Raw genomic sequence first — 19,427 nt, forward strand, 5'->3', positions numbered from 1 at the left:
TTAAGAAGTTTACATCCTTGACCACTTCTGCTAAATTCAAAATTACATTGTATACCATAAATTTGTAAAGATTGTGATTATCGGTTTCACCAGAAGTAAAACTAATAGCATTACTTAATTTCTGAAGTGAATACATTTATTTCTTTTGAAGGTTCCTCTTCCACCAAATGGACAGATGCCAGGTTATGGGCATATACCGCCACCTCAGTTTGCTTCCATCGTGCAACCAATGGTGGTGGCACCACCACCCCCACCACCACCACCACCACCAATGGTACTTCCAACACCATCAGTAACTCTGCCTTTTGAAACCCCACAATCAGATACACAAATAGAAAAACCACAGCTGCCGGTAAGTTGGCGAAGTCTTTTTTTTTTTTTTAAGCAATTTATTGTATCTTTGGAAGAGTGCCGCAATAAAGGATGTCCACTTTAATTGGATACATGCCATATTTCCACGGTAATTCTACTCTACCCAGAAGCATTTTAATTGAGCCATCTGACAGTATGGCATTGATTAGTCTTTCCTGTTCCTATTTTGGCCACTTCTGATGTAATCAGTCTTCACCAACACATAATTTTCATAACGTTTTTGTTAGTACAATTTTAAAGAATTTATTTAGGTTTTCAAACTCCACACTTAAAAACCTTCCCAAGAAAACAGTCAATATTATCCTATGGAAGAAAATATTGTTATTGGTTTTTGAGTAAGTAGTCGGATTTGAGTTTCTGGGGGTAGACTCTGGGGTCCCCCAGGTTCAGGGATGCCTTCTTTTTACACCCTCAGTAGCACTAGGGGGGCAATGCAGAGTGCTGAGGCCCAATGTTATCCACTGGGGGATAGGGGGCCTCTGGTTGGTGGCTGCTGACGAGCAGGCCCCTTGGTTGTGGGAGCAAAGCTCCTTGACTTTAGCTCAGGGCAAATGGAAACAATAGCGCCAAAGGTGCACCCTCAGCGGCACTAGGGCGGCCAGTTGCAGGGTGCTGTTTCGACTTCGGGCGCCCTGTTTGCACTGAGGAAACTCCGGTTTGCAAAGGCACTACAGACTTTGGGACGAAGGTCTTCTGGGTGCGACCATAACTTTGAGAGGTAAGTTGGGATCTTGGCGGTTGGTTAGGCACTGTCAGTTGGACCACCCAAGGCGATGGGGTGTCTGGTGGAGGGGTGCCTTTTAGGGTCTGATCTTCTTCCCAGCTCTCCTGGTCCGAGTGGGGGGGGTTTTCTGGATTTAGGCTGCAGGCATTGGCTGGACATTTGAGGCAAGTCAGGGGTCACTGGATCTTAGGTCAGGATCACCGGGGAGACCTCCTCGTGGTGTTTGACCACTCGAGCTGTGGACGTTTGGTGCAGAGTGGTTCGGATTTGCGGTGTCCGGCCGGAGCCAGAGGGTGGAGATGAACAAATACGGTATTCGCAGGAGACAGTCTTTGTGGTTGAAGGCAGGCAGGTCCTCTGGGGTTTTTGAGGTTGCTGGCTGCAGGACACAGCGGGATTTCTTAGGAGCAGGTTCGAGGTGGAGACAGGCTGTTAGGTCTTGGGCCAAGTCAGTGGGCGTCTTCCTCTTGTTAGCTTCAGCACATCTGTTCGGTCCTTCTTTTCTTTTAGTTTCTTCTGGTCTGAAAGCTTAAGGGGTGCCCCTAAATCTAGTATGGGATTTAATGAAAAATGCACACAGAGGGCATTTTAGAGATACCCCCTGAAAAATGACCTAACACTAGTGTCCAGGCTGAGTGGCTTCTCCCCAGCTGCCACCACCAGACGTGTTTCTGGGTCCCTCGTTCGAGAGCCTGCTGCTCTCGGGGGTCTGAAACGATGGACATCCTGGTTCGAGGTGCCAAGCCTCCTCCCCCAAGAGGGGCAGGGTCCACGAAGGGGAAGCTTCAAAAGGCTTGCCGCCTTTCTGAGCTTCCCCAGGTCTTTCGCTGCGGTGGGAAAACCAAGTGAGGAAGGGAGGTGTTTCCACTTTTGCCAACCCCACCCCTCAGGTGGGGGAGGTGAAGCACAACTCAGTCCCTGCCATCTTGCAGATGAGGGGAGCCAGTCAACCAGAGTGAGGCATATATCCCCCTCCCACAAAAGGGTGGCATAAAAGGGGGTGTACCCACCCCAAGGAAGGGACCCATTAGTTCCAACCTTTTTACTTATCTGTAATGCCCCTAAATCTAGTATTTAGGGGCACTCCTAAACCATGACTCCTCAGACAAGCAACAACAAGAATAGGACTAAACAGCCGACTGGTAGGAGCTCTTGTTAAGAGCTCCTAGTGCTTGGGATCCCAATGTGGATTTATTCCTGGTAGCACTGACTCTTTTGGTGAATTCTTTAAAAACAAGTAACTGGATCGTATTCTTACTTGACTGTATGATATCTGGAGCCTGCTAAGAGTCCCGGAGCTGAGATCAATGGATGAATCTGCTTCCCCATCATTGAAGACACCGATAAATGGCTGGAGCCTGCTGAGACCTGCGGGACATCGATAAACCTGTGCACGCGTGGGAGCTGATCTGGTCATCGGAGCTGTCCGGCTCATTTGGGGTCACCCCTTCCGACCTGCTGGTGACGGTGCCTATGACTGGATTGATCACGCCGTGGCCCGAGCTGAGCAGATGATTTGCGGTCCTGGCAGACTGGGCAGATTACTTGCAGCGTCTGCTGGGCTCCCGACCTGCTGCCCGGATTGTTGCTCGACACTCAGCATTACCTCAAGGAGCGTCTCTGAGAAACACACGACGGCAGCCATCGAGTCGGGCTGGGCTCTTGACCCCGTGCCCCCCTTGTCTATCCCAGACTGGGTAGTTCACAGACTGCTTGCGGCGTTTCCTGAGCTCCCGACCTGCTGTCGGATTGTTTGCACGGCACTCCGCATTGCCCCGCGGAGCGCCCCTGAGCGGCACACGATGGCGGCCATCAAGGCGGGCTGGGCTCTTGACCCGACGTGCCCCCCCTATCTAACACACGGCAGCCCTTGTTCCCGCCGGTTGCTACATGGCAGCACCGACTCCCAGTTGCGACATTAATATCGTGGACCCCGGCTGCACGCCGCCTTTATTGACGATCCTGACTCATGCTTCTGCTCCTGATCGTCCTCCTCTCATCGCGACGCTCACGAAGCCCCCCCTGCTGCTCCCGCGATCGTCATGAGCAGACTCGCAGATCCTCACAGAAGACACTGCACACAACGCTGTTTCCAACGACGATTGGAATAAACTGCTGAGAACACCAGCACATCTGCTGCACAAGACTATGGCAAGGTATTTGTTTCTATTGCGCTTTTAATCTCAGTTTATCAACAATTTACCCCTCTGAGACATGTTGCCCAAAATGGCTGGGGTCATAAAACTGAAACAACAAACAACCTCCATTTCAACCAGACCCTCACAAAGCCTATAATTTTGCCTGGCAACGTGATCCTCAAAATAGACATAGGACTCCCCTCTCCCTGCTCAGCAAGCTAGAAACTGGACTTCCTCAGTCCTGGAATAGAAACTGAAACTGGTCTTAAAGATCAATATCAAAAAAGGACTACAAGACTTGGCTCTATGTCCCCTACTTGGCGGCCATCTTAGACTAGTCATTCCTCTCTACTCTATCATGCCTAAGGAGGTGGCCATTTTAACCTAGTCACTCTTGCATGCCCACTTTGTAGACTATCTACCTTACTCGCACGTACCATAGCCCTTTTTTACACCTACCCACACAACCTCCTACACCTACCTACACCTCTACTCCCAACATGGAACGCACGGGCAACCACACATATAAAATTAATTACCCCCCCCCCCCGAGCTCTCTAACAAAAAAGACAAACGTTTTAAACACAACTTCCTGAAGTCCCACCCTGAAACACCCTTTGTAGACACCTACCTCTCTCTTAACAATGGAGCCAAGAGCACCGATATGATTTTTTACACTACACGTAGAGCACAATGGAGAAAAGCGTTCCTCACCTTACTCACTATCTCCACCACCAGGAAATCCGCCCATGGCTTAACATTGTCCACCATTCCATCCCAACTCTTCCCAGCTAGATCAACCATCACCATCTACAACAATGGCACTATCTTAATTCAATCCACAGACAGGAACCTTGACCTATTTGACAACCCCACTTTCAAAGACTATATCTCCTACCCTCAGACTCAAATCCATCTGGCATCCGACCCTAACAACCTTGACTCCACAGCGCCTCCTACAACTAACACACACCTCCCCCATCCCCCCAGCACTCTACTCCATCTCCCACCCGCTCACATCCCTCAAACGCAGGCGTAGATTACTCCTCTTCTTACATCCTCCCCACCCCCACCCCCTCTACACCCCAACACAACCCTCCCCTCCCACTTCCAACTAGACGCTCCGAACTCCCCACCTCCCTTAACTTGCACTCCCCCTCCCCACAACAGGTCCTTCTCTCATTACACCCCCCCCATTCCCAGCCCCCACTACCTCACCTGCACCTCCGCCACTCCTAGCCCTCAATCATCCATCAACCTCTCCCCCCTCCCCCCCCCCCCATTCTCAGTCCCCACTACTCCACCTGCATCCTGGACACCCCTAGCTCTCATTCATCCCTCAACTCCTCTCCCCCCACTCTCAGCCCTCACTACCTCACCGGCACCCCCACAACACCCAGCATACACTCAACCCTCATAGTCTCTCCCCCTCCTACCACTTACTCCCTTCCCAATAACACCAACCCCCTTACTAATCATCTCACACCACTCCATCTCGCCTACCCCTTCTACCACCAACACCCTCACCTATACCACCAACCTCCCCCCCTAACTCCATCTCAACGACACCTCTCCCCCAACCTCCCTATACTCCCGAATAACAACGCACCCATTAATACCATCAACCCCTGCAATAACACCACTCCCCTCCCCCTCCACTACAGTAAACTAGTCTCTTACTCATCTTTAGTGCCCATCCCCAACACCTTTCCCAATGCCACACTGGGCATGATTATGTCCACCCTCCTCCATGTTAAAGAAGATCTACACACCCTCAAAGAGTTACTCCTCACACAATCCAGACACCACTTACCCATCACCACTCTCCCCCCCTAACCAATCCCCCACCCTTCTCACTCCTCCTCACACACAAAACTCCCCACACTGGACGTCTATTCCCGCTCGCAATCCCACCAACCGCTCCCGACGCACCATCACTCCACTCTCGGACCACGACATACGCACCCTCCTCCGCTCATATGACCCAGTTCCCCAAAAACACTTACCCATCACACACCTTTCCATCCCCACGATTCACTCTAATCCCCTTAGGCACTCCACACAAAACAACAGAGGCTCCGTCCCTAATAACCTTAAAAAAATCCCCCTCACTCTAGAACCCTCCACCACCCTCTACGCCCCCAGACTCAAATGCATACTTCTCAACTGCAGATCGGCCCCCAGACACTCCTCCGACATCGCCGATCTCATCAAGACACTGGACCTTGACCTAACCATTCTGACTGAAACTTGGTTAACTGAATCTTCTACACCTATCATGGATATTCTAGTTCCACCCAACTACCTCATCATTAGACTTGACAGGTCCAGCAAGACAGGCGGTGGAATCGCATGTATTTACAGGAGCAACCTCACAATTACCAGAATCACCTCCCCCCCACTTACCTCCTGCGAATACACTTGCCTCGATTTCATCAGCGAGAACAAACCTGTATGCTCTCTACACATCATCTACCACCCACCTGGAGTCAACCTCATTTTCACCCAACAACTCATGGACACAATATCAACCTTTTCCCGACGGAAAAACACTCAAATTTTCCTTGGTGACTTCAATCTCCATTGGAACGATCAGAATGACGCAGTGGTAAATAGTCTAAAAAACGACCTCAATGCTCTTGACCTCACCCAAATCTGCAACAGCCCGACACACGATAAAGGCTCTATCCTCGACCTTATCATCTCCAAAGAGAACTCTACCCAGCTTGAGTCAATCCAACCCTGTGACTGGTCAGACCACCACATTATCACATTCTTCATCAATGAAAAAGTTAAACTTAACCCATTTCAAGCCACTAAATCCAAGGTCTGGAAAAGGGACCTGAAGAAACTCAACCCAAATTCTTTACCTTCCCACAGCTGCAATCTCCTCCTTCCCCCTACCGGCGCTCTTGACGTTCAATCTTTGACCGACCACTACCTCAACTCTATGACCTCAATAATCAATGAGGCCGCCCCCTTGCAATTGAAAAAAGTCTCCACTAAGATCTCCAACCCATGGTACGATGGTAGACTCAACGAAGACAGACGAGCCATGCGAATGGCAGAGCGCACCTGAGATCAGCCCCTTCGGCATTGCACCTTAAAACTCTGAAGAAAAAGAGAAACGCCTACTTCAGGAAAATTAAGCGCACCAAATCAGATTTCTTCAGCCTTCAGCTCGATCAAGCAAAAAAACGGCCAAGAAAACTATTTGAACTTATCAAAACACAATCCAAGGAACATCCCCAACTCACACATAGCACAATAGGCGATATACCATCATGTGAAGACTTCGCTGCCTTCTTCAAACTAAAGACTGATAACATAAGGATCGATCTTCGCAATGATGTAATCCTTTACTCCAATCCCCGCTGAACCAAAAAACAATGCTGCTTGGTCATCCTTTGACACCTACTCAGAAGAAACAATTCTAAAACTGCCCAGCACATTGAAACCCTCTAATCACCTCACAGACCCTCTTCCTGCCAACGCTGTAAAAGACTTCATCCCATTGCTCCTCCCACTCTGGACCAAAATTATTAACAGTTCACTTCAACAAGGACTCATCCCCGACTCACTCAAAATTGGACAAGGTACACCTATACTCAAGAAACCAACAGCGGACCCTACTGACCTAAACAATTACCGTCCTATTACCAATATTCCCACACTTTCAAAACTTCTGGAAAAATGCGTACAACTCTAATTAACAAATCACATTGATCACTTTGACCTCCTCAACCCTCATCAATCAGGTTTCCAAGCAGGGCACAGTACTGAAACTGCTATGACACACAATTGATGACGCACTCCAAATCCGAGATCAAAATGATAACTGCCTTCTCATCCTTCTTGATCTCTCCTCAGCATTTGACACTGTCAAACACGAGAACTTACTCGAGCTGTTAAACACCAGAATGGGCCTATCTGGGACTGTTCTCAAATGGTTCACCTCCTTTCTGCATAACAGGGCTCAGAAATTCAAGAGCAACAACTTGATGTCCCCACCAATGCCTGTAACTTTAGGCGTCCCACAAGGATCTTCTTTATCCCCAACATTGTTCAATCTGGTCATGGAACCTCTCACCACCCTGTTACAAGCATCTAATGTACACATTCACATGTACGCCGACGACACCCAACTATATCTCAAATTACAATCCCCCAAAGACATCAAACTTCTGAACTCAACACTCAAACACCCATATGGCTGAGATACCCGCCACCCCCTCTCAACACAATCCCCAAGGATGGGAAACCGGAAACGGTTCTGAACTTTTGGAAGGCGGGAGGGAGTGACCCTCCCGGCCGTATTTATTAAAATATGAAACAAAATCAAAACATTAAAATAACAGTTTCATATTATGTACAATTTCATTTCCACATTACGATGTTTGGCTAACCTTAACAGATCTCTAATACAAAGGTTCTCCTAGCCGAACTAACATCCTACAAAAACATTTGACTTGAAATTGTACATCCTAACGTTAAGGGCCAACGGCAAGGTCATAACCGGTGTCAGATCCCTAAACCAGAAATACCACCCTCACTTGTGAGGGGACCAACCGCACAGAGGCGTACCTCAAGTGCATCTACCAATTTCCCTTGGACTTGACGGGGGCCCCAATGAACTCGACGCCATTTAACGGTCGTCCGAGGACTCGTGTGAGGTGTCTAAAAGGTAGCGTAAACCCCCTCCCGAACCCCACACAACTTACACATCTGCCGTCGCAGATGTCCTGGCCCCAGGAAATTCCCCAGGAGGGCCCGTAGCCCCTCCTATCCAGGAAGGGGCCTTGACCACCTTTCCTTTCCTTCCGGCGGCCTATCCTTAGATGGGACCGCCTCCCCGTTGAGGGGCCAATGGCCACCTCCCCCGAGCGCTCCCATCCGTAATGGGTGACGCCCCCCCCATAGGGATCTTCCAATTACTGCTCACCGATCATGACCTTACCGCCACAGGCCGGATAGTTGACCGGCTATCCGGACCCCCCACAACAACTCCTGCCTAAAGGTCATGTTTTAAACTCTTTAACCAAGCTATGAGGTCTCCTATGAGTAACTCATTCCCCACCCGGGACAAATGAACACCATCCCCCAAATACATACTGTCCCCTTTGATACAACCATGCGAAACAGAATGCAGTGTACTTGAACGAAACAATCTACTCACTTTGTTATTTATTTTCCTTACTGAATGATTCAGAGCAGAAACCGAAATAGCCCCCCGCCACACTTTTCGTGGGATCATATGGGACCATGCAATTGTGCACCCTGGAACTCTTCTTGCCAACCAACTTACTGTGGAAAGCATTGCCTCAAGAAGAAGTCGTCTACCAGTGGCCACCAAATCGTTGCCCCCAAGATGAACTATGATTATAGACGGCGGTGACCTTGTCCGCCCTAACAAACCCTCGAAAAAGGATTGAAACTGGTCAATACAGAGCCCGCCCTTTCCGTAGAAGGACACACTGTACCCGTATTCCCCAGCCACGTGAATCATGTCACCTGCTTTGAATATAAATGTAATGTAATGTAATGTAATTTGACTTATATAGCGCACAAATCACCCGAAGGTCTCAGGGCGCTTGCCTAGGGAACCCGTCCTGGTATTCGCTTGTGAGATACCCCCGACAGGGTATCCACAAGGTGAAAGCCAGGCATCCCGCCGCGAGGGGCCGTAGTGGAGATTAAGCAAGCTATTGCCCAGAGTCGCAGAGTGTGACCCCGTGAGTTGAGTAGGCACCGGCGCGAGAATTAACGAGTCCGTGGAATTTTGAGTCCGAGACCCTGCCGCGTCGGGAATCGAACCCTGGTCCACGGCCGCTCTCAGCCTCCGGGTCTGCCGCCTCTAACCACTGAGCCACACTTCTATGTCCGCGGCACGCCTCACGTATGAGTGGCCCACGACCCACACCTCCTTTTTCACAGCCGGTGATGTCTGACCGCTGGTCCCCAGGTGTCGGGTCGACTGCACAGTCCGCCCCGCCTCGTAGGCTTGCGCAACTGAAAACCAAACAAAAACAAGAAGCGTGAGTACATCATTACAGCTTCACAACATGTGCAACCGCACATACCTTTTATAACAGTTCGAGGACCAACGCCCCACACGTTTTACCTCTTCTACACTCAGACCCCTGGCTGTAGCCTCTGTGGCAGCCCCTATCCGAAAGGAATGGGTCCCAAACTCGCCGGGGTTCAAGCCCGCGGCCGAAATCGACATTGCAAGCACCCGCTGGAACTGAAACCTCGTCAGTGGGGTGGTATCAGCGTGTCTCAACAAGGTCCCCCCCCCATGATGCCACCCTCAATGCTAAATATTCCTCCACGCAAAGAACCGGGCACATGGAAGACCCGGGAATCCTCTGTATGATTATGCAGTCCCCAATCGCACCCTGATCGGTTTTGGACCTGACAAACGAGACAGATATCGTCTCCCCTTTGACCTGAATGTGCTCTCGGCACAGTCCCCCCATCGTATCCTGCTTGTTCTTCGCCACTAGTTCGCTTACCCGCATAGCCCCATGGAATGCTAGCGCAAAAGCGGCTCGGAATAACACTGTTTCATACTGGGATGAACATGTTGCAGGGAGTACGGATAATAACAGGGCCAACCTATCCAGACCTATCGGGTGCCTCACATCTGTTCTGCGACCCTCAAGGCGTTGCCACCCACGTAGCGCTTTTTGCACCACGAAAGACGCTGTTGGGTCCTGGATCCCATGAGCCCTTGCCATAAATGAAATGGCGGCCCGATGCCTCTGGGCCGTAGCTACTGATTTGCCTGCCTGATGTAAAGACAGCAGAAATTTTACTACAAACTCTTCCTGGCCCCAAAGCTCCCCCCTAGCAGCCCCCAAAAAGGCCCAATAGGAACGGAACGCCCCTTCATATGCCTTCCTCGTCCTGGGTGCTAAACTCTCTCCCACGAGGTTTTGTAGTTCGGGGCACCGAGAGACCAGAGAGCTTCGGGAAAGGGTGCCGCCACCGGGTCCGCTGTGGGCAGAAAACCCCAGAAGGCCTGCATACGGAAACGAGAAAGCGCATCAGCCGCTTGGTTCATTACCCCCGGCACATGTCTTGCCTTAAATAGCACATTCAATTGCATACACAATAACACAATTTCTTTGAGCAGTCTCAGAATCCATTTGCATCGTGCTGCCTGACTATTGATACACTCAACCACGGTCATGTTATCAGACCAGAACACCACAGAGTGATCCCGGAACCCCTCAGGCCAAGTTTTCAGGGCCACCAGAATAGGGAAAAGTTCGAGAAAAGCAATGTTACTCGTCAGCCCGTCCTCGTGCCACCATGACGGCCATCTTTGGGCCGACCATTGTGTGCCAAATATGGCCCCGAAACCAATACTCCCTGCCGAATCGGTCCACAGCCCCAGCTCCTCGGAGGACACCGCTGGTTTGCTCCAGACAATTCGACCATTGAAATCCGCCAGAAATGCCAACCAAATGCGCATGTCCTGGCGAACCTCTGCCGAGAGCCTCGTGCGGTGATGACCCTCCTTCAGGCCGACCATGGCTTGAGCAATCGAGCGGGAAAAGGGGCGGGCCATCGGCATTACTCTCAGGGCAAAATTCAACTGGCCCACCATTTGTTGCAATTGATGCAGTTTTACCTTAGTCTCATTAATACACGTTTCGAGGGATGCCCTGAATTTTAACACTTTTTCTCTCGGTAATCGAAAACAACCTTCCTCCGAGTCGAGCTCGATCCCCAGAAACTCGAGGCAAGTCGAGGGACCCACAGTCTTACCTGGCGCCAATGGCACACCAAAATGGTTCATTAAGACACAAAATTCATTCAAGGCCTGTCCACATTCTGGATCCCCGGCTGCCCCCAGGAACAGAAAGCCATCGAGATAATGCATAACATGCTGAAAACCCGTCTTCCTTGTGAAGACCCATTGCAGAAAACAACTGAACTTTTCAAAATAGGCACAAGATATAGAGCATCCCATTGGCATACATCTATCCATGTAATATCGACCCTGAAACATGAAACCAAGGAGACGCTGATCGTCTGGGTGTACCGGGAGCAACCGGAACGCTGACTCGATGTCTGATTTTGCCATCAGCGCCCCGGGCCCCAGGCGATTCAACATGGCGACGGCCTCATCGAAAGATGCGTACCGCACCGAACACACTTCCGGGTCTATCGCATCATTCACGGAAAGACCACGTGGGGCCGACAAGTTATGTATCAGCCGACACCCACCCGGGTCCTTCTTGGGGCCACCCCTAAAGGGGAACAAACAAAGTTAGCAACCGGTGGCAAATCAAATGGGCCGGCGACACGACCTCGAGTCACCTCTTTCCCAATCTTCACCTGTACCACCGCCGTATGCTGCAAGACCGACAGTTGATTCTTACAGTTTGCTACACCCTGAAAATCCCCCACTGGGATGCGGAAACCATATGAAAACCCGTTCCGCAACACCCCAGCGGAAGCATGATCCGGGTATTCGTTGAGCCAAGGAATCATCGCCATGGTATCAATCGGGATAGGTAAAGGCGCCCCTCGGACTATGTCAGACCTGTTTGGCGCCTCCCTTACCACCGTTATCACCCGTTTTGGCTCTGCACATGGACTCAGGATGGGATGGCTGCCCACACCCCCCACACTCATGTCTGAATTTGCATGACCCCTGGGGCCTCGTACATTTCCCTCTGTTGAAATTCCAACAAATCCCCCTTTTACCTGTGTTGCCACTCGGCTTCGAGTGGTACTCGTTACCTGTACCCGTCCGAAAGGGCGTCCCCGAGTATTGGCGGGAAGATTCACCCCCGTTACTCCCTAACAATGGTACTTTCAACATTCCTGTACTCTCCATCTTTTGCCATGACACGGAGTCATAACAATCCCAAGTCAAAATTGGGTCGTGTTCTTTAGCTTTTCTGAAAAGGTTGTCATAGCAAAACCACTGATTGCCCCCATACGCTACGGAATACTCCATGATACGTGATTGATAAATAGGCAACTCGGTCAGCAACTCGGGCCTGCGCTCGCCCATAATGGAGGTAAAAATGCCCCACGCTCTGCCCCAAGTACCAATGTTTTCGTCAACCTTAAAGGCGGCCATTTTTGCGCGCCAAACACTCGGATGCATGAGCTCCTTTTGGCTCTTAACATGCTCCATCTCATAATGATCGGTAAGCAAGGAAAAAATGTTCACATACTTATCCGCCCAAATCTTTTCCTTAATTTCCATTGGGACATGCTGAGCCACCTTTTCCCTCCGCGAAGGTACAGACCCCTCCCCCGCGATCAGCAGTGGCCGCTTACCTGAACCAGACGCGTTTTCCCCCGACGGAACCGGCGGGGTAACAGGAGACGATGCCTTCGCAGCCTCCCTAGCTTCCCGCATTTTCCTCATCACTGCCCTGGCGTCGTCAGCCGTGGTGCCCTCGTTATCTTTTCCCAACCACGCTGCCAATTGTGCCGCTAACTCGGGCGGCATATCTTCCCCGCTCACAGGGGTGACCACCACGGGGATCGGATTCCCCTCTTTCGGCACCGGGGTTGGCTCCTCAAGTGGGCTCTCGGGGACCGGGGTCTCCCCCCCCGAGTGCCCCTCTTCTGGACCTCTTGCCTCTCCCACCCGGGACTGCTCCCGGCAAATGCCGTTTCGATCCTCCCTCCCCGTCCTTAGCCGCCATCTGCTTCTTCAAATCGGTTACTTCCTTCATGAGCATGCGGAGCATCTGATCGGTGCTGACCCGCTTTCCGACTTTCTTGGGCATTCTCAGACAGAATCTCTGTAAGACAAAAAGAAAGATTACAACGCTCAAAATTGCTCTTCGTTCCGTCTCGAGCTCACGTGCAGCGGGGAGGTGCAGCTTCAGAGCACAGGAACAAGAGGATGCTTTCTTGGCTTGTTGCTCCTTTTATCCGTCTTCAGGGCGGGCGTAAACCCGCCCCCGCCTGCCTCCGAGGGCGTGGCCGGTCGCGTCAGTGTCTAGGACAACCCACTCCAGGGCGGGAAAAGGCACGCCCCGGCTACGCCGCTTTGGGCATACCAGCCGAGACTCGCCTCCCGCCCAAGATGGCTTCCCGGGGGGGATCGTGGTACTCCACCATACATTCGGGGGGACCGAATGGTCGCCCCTTTCCATTCATGGCTTGCAGATAATCACCTCAAACTCAATGCTCTGAAAACTGAGTTCCTTCTGATCCCACCTCCCGCGAAAATCTCCACCACCCAAACTAGGCTTAAACACCTATCTGCACTCAATGTCCAACCTACCATTGTGGACTCAGCGAAATCCTTAGGCATTACACTCGACACCAATCTCAACATGCAGCAGCATATCAGCAAAGCAACTAAGGGAGCTAATTTCCAAATCAACACCCTGAGGAAACTTAAACCCTTCCTCCCAGCCAAGGACTTCCAAACTGCTGTACAAGCCCTAGTTATTCCTAGTTTAGACTACGGTAGCGTCGCCCTTTGCGGACTCCCTCTATCTACAACTGCACCCCTGAGAGCCTCTTTGAACGCTGCAGCAAGACTCATCACTGGATCAATAAAACACTTGCATATTTCCCCTGACTTAAAATCCCTGAACTGGCTGCCTTTTGAAGCCAGAATACATCTGAAAATTGCCTGCATGATGCACAAAGCTGTACACCACAACTCACCCAGCTACCTCACTCAGAAACTGACAATATCTGGTGGCTCGAGAACCACTAGAAGCACAAAGAATCTTCTCCTGAAACCTCGTAGATTCCGGAAGGAAAAAAATTATAAACGCTCTTTCTCAGGAATGGCACCCAGGATCTGGAACTCACTCTCTCCTGAAACCAGACTTCTCTCCTCCTCTGCATTCTTTAAAAAAGAAGTAAAAGCTATCCTCATGACTAAATTCACCTGAACTTGTACTCTTGATCTATTTGAGGATATACACCTATCTGCGCTATTGTTTGTCTGATTGTCGATTTGTTTCATTGGTTTTAGTCTATTATTATGCTACCCCATGTACCCACCCTATTTTGCTTTTCATTTTTTACCTACAAGTATTCTATGCTCAAAAGTCTGATAATCTCTCCCATGTTACTTGTTTTCCCTACCTCCTGTATTTGTAAAGCGCTCTGATATCTGCAAAGATCTTGTTCGCGCTATATAAAACTTTCAAAATAAATAAATAAGAGGACGCCCACTGACTTGGCCCCAACCCTACCGGCCTGTCGCCACCTCAAATCTGCAGAAGCGATACTCTGGTGTGTCCTGCGACCAGCAACCTTGAGAACCCAGAGGACCTGACCTGCCTTCCAAAGAAAATACTTTGTCTCCTGTGAACACCGGATTTGCTCACCAACAGACTCTGGTCCCATCCAAAGCCTCAAGTCTGCACCACACTGTGATCAACGCTTACAGCCTGAGTTCGAGTGGCCTAACACCACGAGGAGGTCTCCCCAGCAATTGTGACCTGAGATCTGGTGATCTCTGACCTGCCTCGACTTTTCAAATGACACCTGCAGTCTTCATCTGCAAGACCCCTGTGACCGGACCTGGCAAGAAAACCTGACGCCTAAAGACACCCCTGCACCTGATGTCCCACTGCCTTGGGTGGCCCAATCGACTGTGTCCCAGCATCCCCAGGCATCCCAACTCACCTCTCCAACCGGTTGTCCTCTCCAGAAGATGTTCGTCCCAGAGCCTGTAGTGTTGGTTGCAACCAGAGAATCCCCATTGAAATCAACAGGGCACCGAACGCCAAAACAGCACCCTGCACCCAGGTGCAGCTGCAGATGTACTTTGGGTGCTATATCGGATCCTTTCCCCTGAGCCAAACACCAGGAGCTTTGCTCCCACAACCTTGTGGCCTGCTTGTGAGCAACCACCAACTAGAGGCACCCATCCCCTATTCGATAACATTGTGTCTCAGCACTCTGCACCTGGCCGCCCTAGGGCCACTTAGGGTGTTTCAAGAGTGCATGCTTGACCCATTGGGGGAACCCTGATTCGAACCCCAGAATTCCAACTCCCACAAATAAGTGCTTACTGCAAACACTTATCTTGATTTTCTTTCATAAGATTGCATTGACTGCTTTTCTTGAAAAACGTTTTAAGTGTGGAGTTGACTTGTATGGAACATTGGAAAACTGCATATGCACTAAAGTGAACGACTTACCATTTGTCTAGGCGATATCTCAGTGTGATATAGAGACATATCACACTAATTAGCAAAAGTAATCTGAAAATTAATGTACATAGGAATCTGTAAAGTAACTAAAGTAATTCTGAACTACTAATTTACCTGTAATTCAACCAACTTAATTTGAATCTACATTCAACTGTAAACCACTGCATACAATTTTGCTAAGTGTTTCACTTACCTGCACCAGGCTTGCCTTGGTTCTAGAAATAAAAGAAATATGTTCGAGGCATGTGAGCTGTAGATTACATGCTTTGCATACTCCTGCCATCTAGTGTTGGGTCCGGATATTTGCAAGTTGTTTTCCTTCGAAGAAGTCTTACCAGTCACGAGGTAAGTGACTCCTCCTTTCGGTGACAGTGCGCATGGGCATTGACTCCATTGTTCAAGGCATGTTAGCTGTAGATCACATGCTTTGCATACTCCTGCTACATACTACTGCAATCTAGTGTTGGGGTCCAGATGTTTACAAGTTGTTTTTGTTCAAAGAAGTCTTTTCCAGTCACAAGATTTTTTTCCCGCCATCGGGTTCGGATGTGTATTGCTGCCTCTGGTTCAAACCCGTCCTCCGGTTCCCCTCTGTGCGTAATCCTCTGTGCCTAATCCACTACCCTCTACAGAATTGTTTCTCGATCGCGTTTTTCCTCATCTCCCTGAACCCAGAAACAAAGCCTTTCCTGGTTAGACGTGTTAACACCTCCCCAAGGCCAGGAAGAGCCATCTCTGGCAGGGGAGCTTCAAAGACCTTGCAGCCTTTGTAATGCGACCCCCAGCCTATCCTGCTGTCAGAGCAGGCCCCCTTCCTGTCTCTCCTACTTTTTGTCATGAAGATAGGTGGGAAAAATTAGCCAGCCCAGAAGGTGTGCCGACCTCTGCCAACCCTACCCCTCACTTGGGGGAGGCGAGGTGAAGCCCACTATTCAGTGCCTACCATCTTGCAGATGGCAGGCACTCCCCAATAAGGCACTCCCTCAAGACCCCAAAAATGCCCCATAAATACAGTATTTAGGGGGCAGCCCTGAACCAAGAAGTTAGACAAGAAACCAGAAGAAGAAAAGGACCGAACAGCCGTGCCAAAGCTAACAAAAGGAGGACGCCCACTGACTCTGCTCCAACCCTACCCTCCTGTCCGCACCTCGAACCTTCTCCAGCGAAATTCCAATGTGTCCTGCAGCCAGCAACCTCAAGAAACCCGGAGGACTTGCCTGTCTTCAATCCCAAAGACTGTCTCCTGTGAACTCTGGATTTGTTCAAAGAACAGACTCTCTAGCTCCGCAAGGAACCGTGAATTTGCACCACTCTGCACCCGATGCCCATGGCCTGAGTTCGAGTGGCCCAACAATGAGAGGAGGTCTCGCCGGCGATCCTGACACAAGATCCGGTTACCCCTGACCAACCTCCAGCCAAATCCTGCAGTCTCAAACCGGGAGGTCCCCCCAAACGCGACTAGGAGCTGGTAAGTTCTGACCTTAAAAGGCAACCCTGCACCTGACTCCCCACGGCCTTGGGTGGCTAACCAGCCCGAGATTCCAACTTACCTCTCCAAGTTGTGGTTGCACGCAGCAGACCTTTGTCTCCGAGCCTGCAGTCCTTTTGCAAACTGGGCACTCCCTATTGAAAGCTACAGGGCTTCCAACGCCAAAACAGCACTCTGCGCCCTACCACCCCAGTGCCGCTGAGGGTGTATCTTTTGCGCTGGCCTAAACCCTTCTTTGCCCAGAGCTGAAGTCCAGGTGCTTTGGTCTAACAACCCAGTGGCCTGCTAGTCAGCAGTCACCAACCGGAGGCCCTCTATCCCCCATTGGATAACATTGGGCCATAGCACTCTGCACCCGGCCTCCCTAGTGCCTCAGAGTGTAAGATAAGTCCATCCTTGACCCTGGGGGACCCCTGAGTCTAACCTCAGAATACCAACTCCCACAATAAAGTACTTACATTTGAACCAGTAACACTATTGTTCGAGGCATGTGAGCTGTAGATCATATGCGTTGCCTAGCCCGCCATCTGGTGTTGGGTCCACTTTGTTTTTGTTCGAAGAAGTCTTTTCCATTCACGAGGTAGGCTGCGACTCCTTTCGGTGATAGTGCGAGGTGGGCATCGGCTCCATTGTTAGATTGTTTTTTCCTCCATCGGGTTCACATGTGCATTGCTGCGCTCCGGATCAGCAGTTTCTCGGGTTCCCTCCGCGCAATCCGCTACCCTCGATGGTATTGTTTCTCGATCGAGTTTATCATTCTCCGCGTATCGTTTCGACTCCAAGATCTTTGATCTGTAAACTTATGGAGGGCCATTGGGCCTCCCTGCGCCGGTTTGCTAGCAGTCCAAGGAACGGACTCCATTCAAGCTCTGTACTGGGAGTCTCGCCAAGTTTCTGCGCACCCTCCTGCACAAAGTGTGCAACCTCTGTTTAAGCTCGGAACACGATGAGAAAGAGTGTGACGCAAGTCGATTGTTTTGATCGATGAAGACACTCTGTGCACGTCGGGCTCGGCGTTACGAGATGCACGACCAAGGCGGCTCTGCACCGGACATTTTCGGCGAATAGTCTGACGAGAAGAAACACAAGCTCAAGGAGCCGAAGAAGAACATCACATCTGTGTGCGAGCCCGACTTCTACATGGAAGAAGAGGAGCAAGTTACACCGGGGAACAGGGTCAAGGCTGATTTGCATATGGCCATGTCTGAACTGGGGTGGTGTGGAGTGCAAAAAAACGATGGATTTAGGCCCAGATCTCTGTACTGGAGTGAATGTATGACATTGTTCTGCATTCTGTCCATCACCTGTTTTTGCATTTGTCACCCCGAGTGGGATGAGTATGCTCAGACCTGAGTCCCATGCTCTCCACACCACTGGAGTCAAGCTATCCTCGCTGAAGACGGCTGATAGCCAGAAACCAGTCCTAGGATGCTTGATTCCGGTCCAGGAAAGACATGACTTGGCAGTTCGGGCTGGACTGTTCCCATGAGGCACAGCGTCAAGGCTGATTTGCATATGGCCATGTCTGAACTGGGGTGGTGTGGAGTGCAAACAAAACGATGGATTTAGGCCCAGATCTCTGTACTGGGGTGAATGTATGACATTGTTCTGCATTCTGTCCATCAACTGTTGTTTTTGCATCTGGCAAAAGGCTAGCCTCACAGGCGGCTAATCACTGGCGCATCGATAATGCTCAGGCTTTGTTAGCCAAATATGATAGGGCTTATTATGCTGAGTTAGAAAAACTCATGCAATTTCTGCCTGATGAACATAAATCTAAGGCAATTGATCTTATTCAGGAAGGCAAACTTCTCACCAATACCTTCATCAAGTGCGTCCTAGACTCAGCAGTGCGCACAGTAAACACCAGCGTGCTGCTACGCAGACATGCATGGTTGAGAATTTCAGGTTTCAAACCGGAGGTAAAGGCCTCTATTCTCAACCAGTCATTTGGCAAAGAGCAGCTCTTTGGTCCAGCAGTTGACACCTTGCTAGAGAAGATGAAAAAAGATACAGAAGTCGCAAAGTCCATGGGGGCTTTGCAGTTACCTACGAGTAAGGGTTCCTTTTGTCGTTTCTTTCACAGTAGTGGCTCCAAAAAGAGTTCTACCGCAAATCCCTCCTCCTCTTACAAGGGCCAAAATCAATCGCCTTCATCGAGAGGCTCTTTCAGAGGAGGGTTTGGAGTAACAGTAAGGCAGAGGCCTCAACACATAACAATCTGTCACTTCCTTCCGCTACCCCCTGATCATTCCACTCGTGTCAGGGGACGTCTTTCACAATTTCCTCCTGTCTGGACCACAATCACTTCAGACAAATGGGTTTTACAAATTATCCAATATGGTTACTACCTGGAATTTACAGACACTCCTCCAAACATTCTTTCAAGATCACACGCAATGTCACTAGAACATCTTACTCTTCTAAAGCAAGAAGTTCTCTCTGTTACCAAAAGGAGCTATAGAACCAGGTCCATCAAAATATCAAGGGGCAGGGGTATACTCCCTGTACTTCTTAATTCCCAAGAAGGACAGCTCTCT

General features: G+C 50.2%; 1 protein-coding gene across 1 annotated transcript in view; it reads left to right on the top strand.

Moving 5' to 3' along the window:
- Positions 1 to 19,427, top strand: part of SCAF4 (SR-related CTD associated factor 4) — a 915,362-nt gene that overhangs the window by 312,625 nt on the left and 583,310 nt on the right. Inside the window, exon 13 of the mRNA XM_086934003.1 lies at positions 152 to 352. Coding sequence (XP_086790129.1) covers positions 152 to 352 — 201 coding nt within the window. The remainder of the gene's footprint in view (positions 1 to 151; positions 353 to 19,427) is intronic.

The sequence above is a fragment of the Lissotriton vulgaris genome, chromosome 8 (assembly GCF_964263255.1).
Source record: "Lissotriton vulgaris chromosome 8, aLisVul1.2, whole genome shotgun sequence".
Classification (NCBI taxonomy): Eukaryota; Metazoa; Chordata; class Amphibia; order Caudata; family Salamandridae; genus Lissotriton; species Lissotriton vulgaris.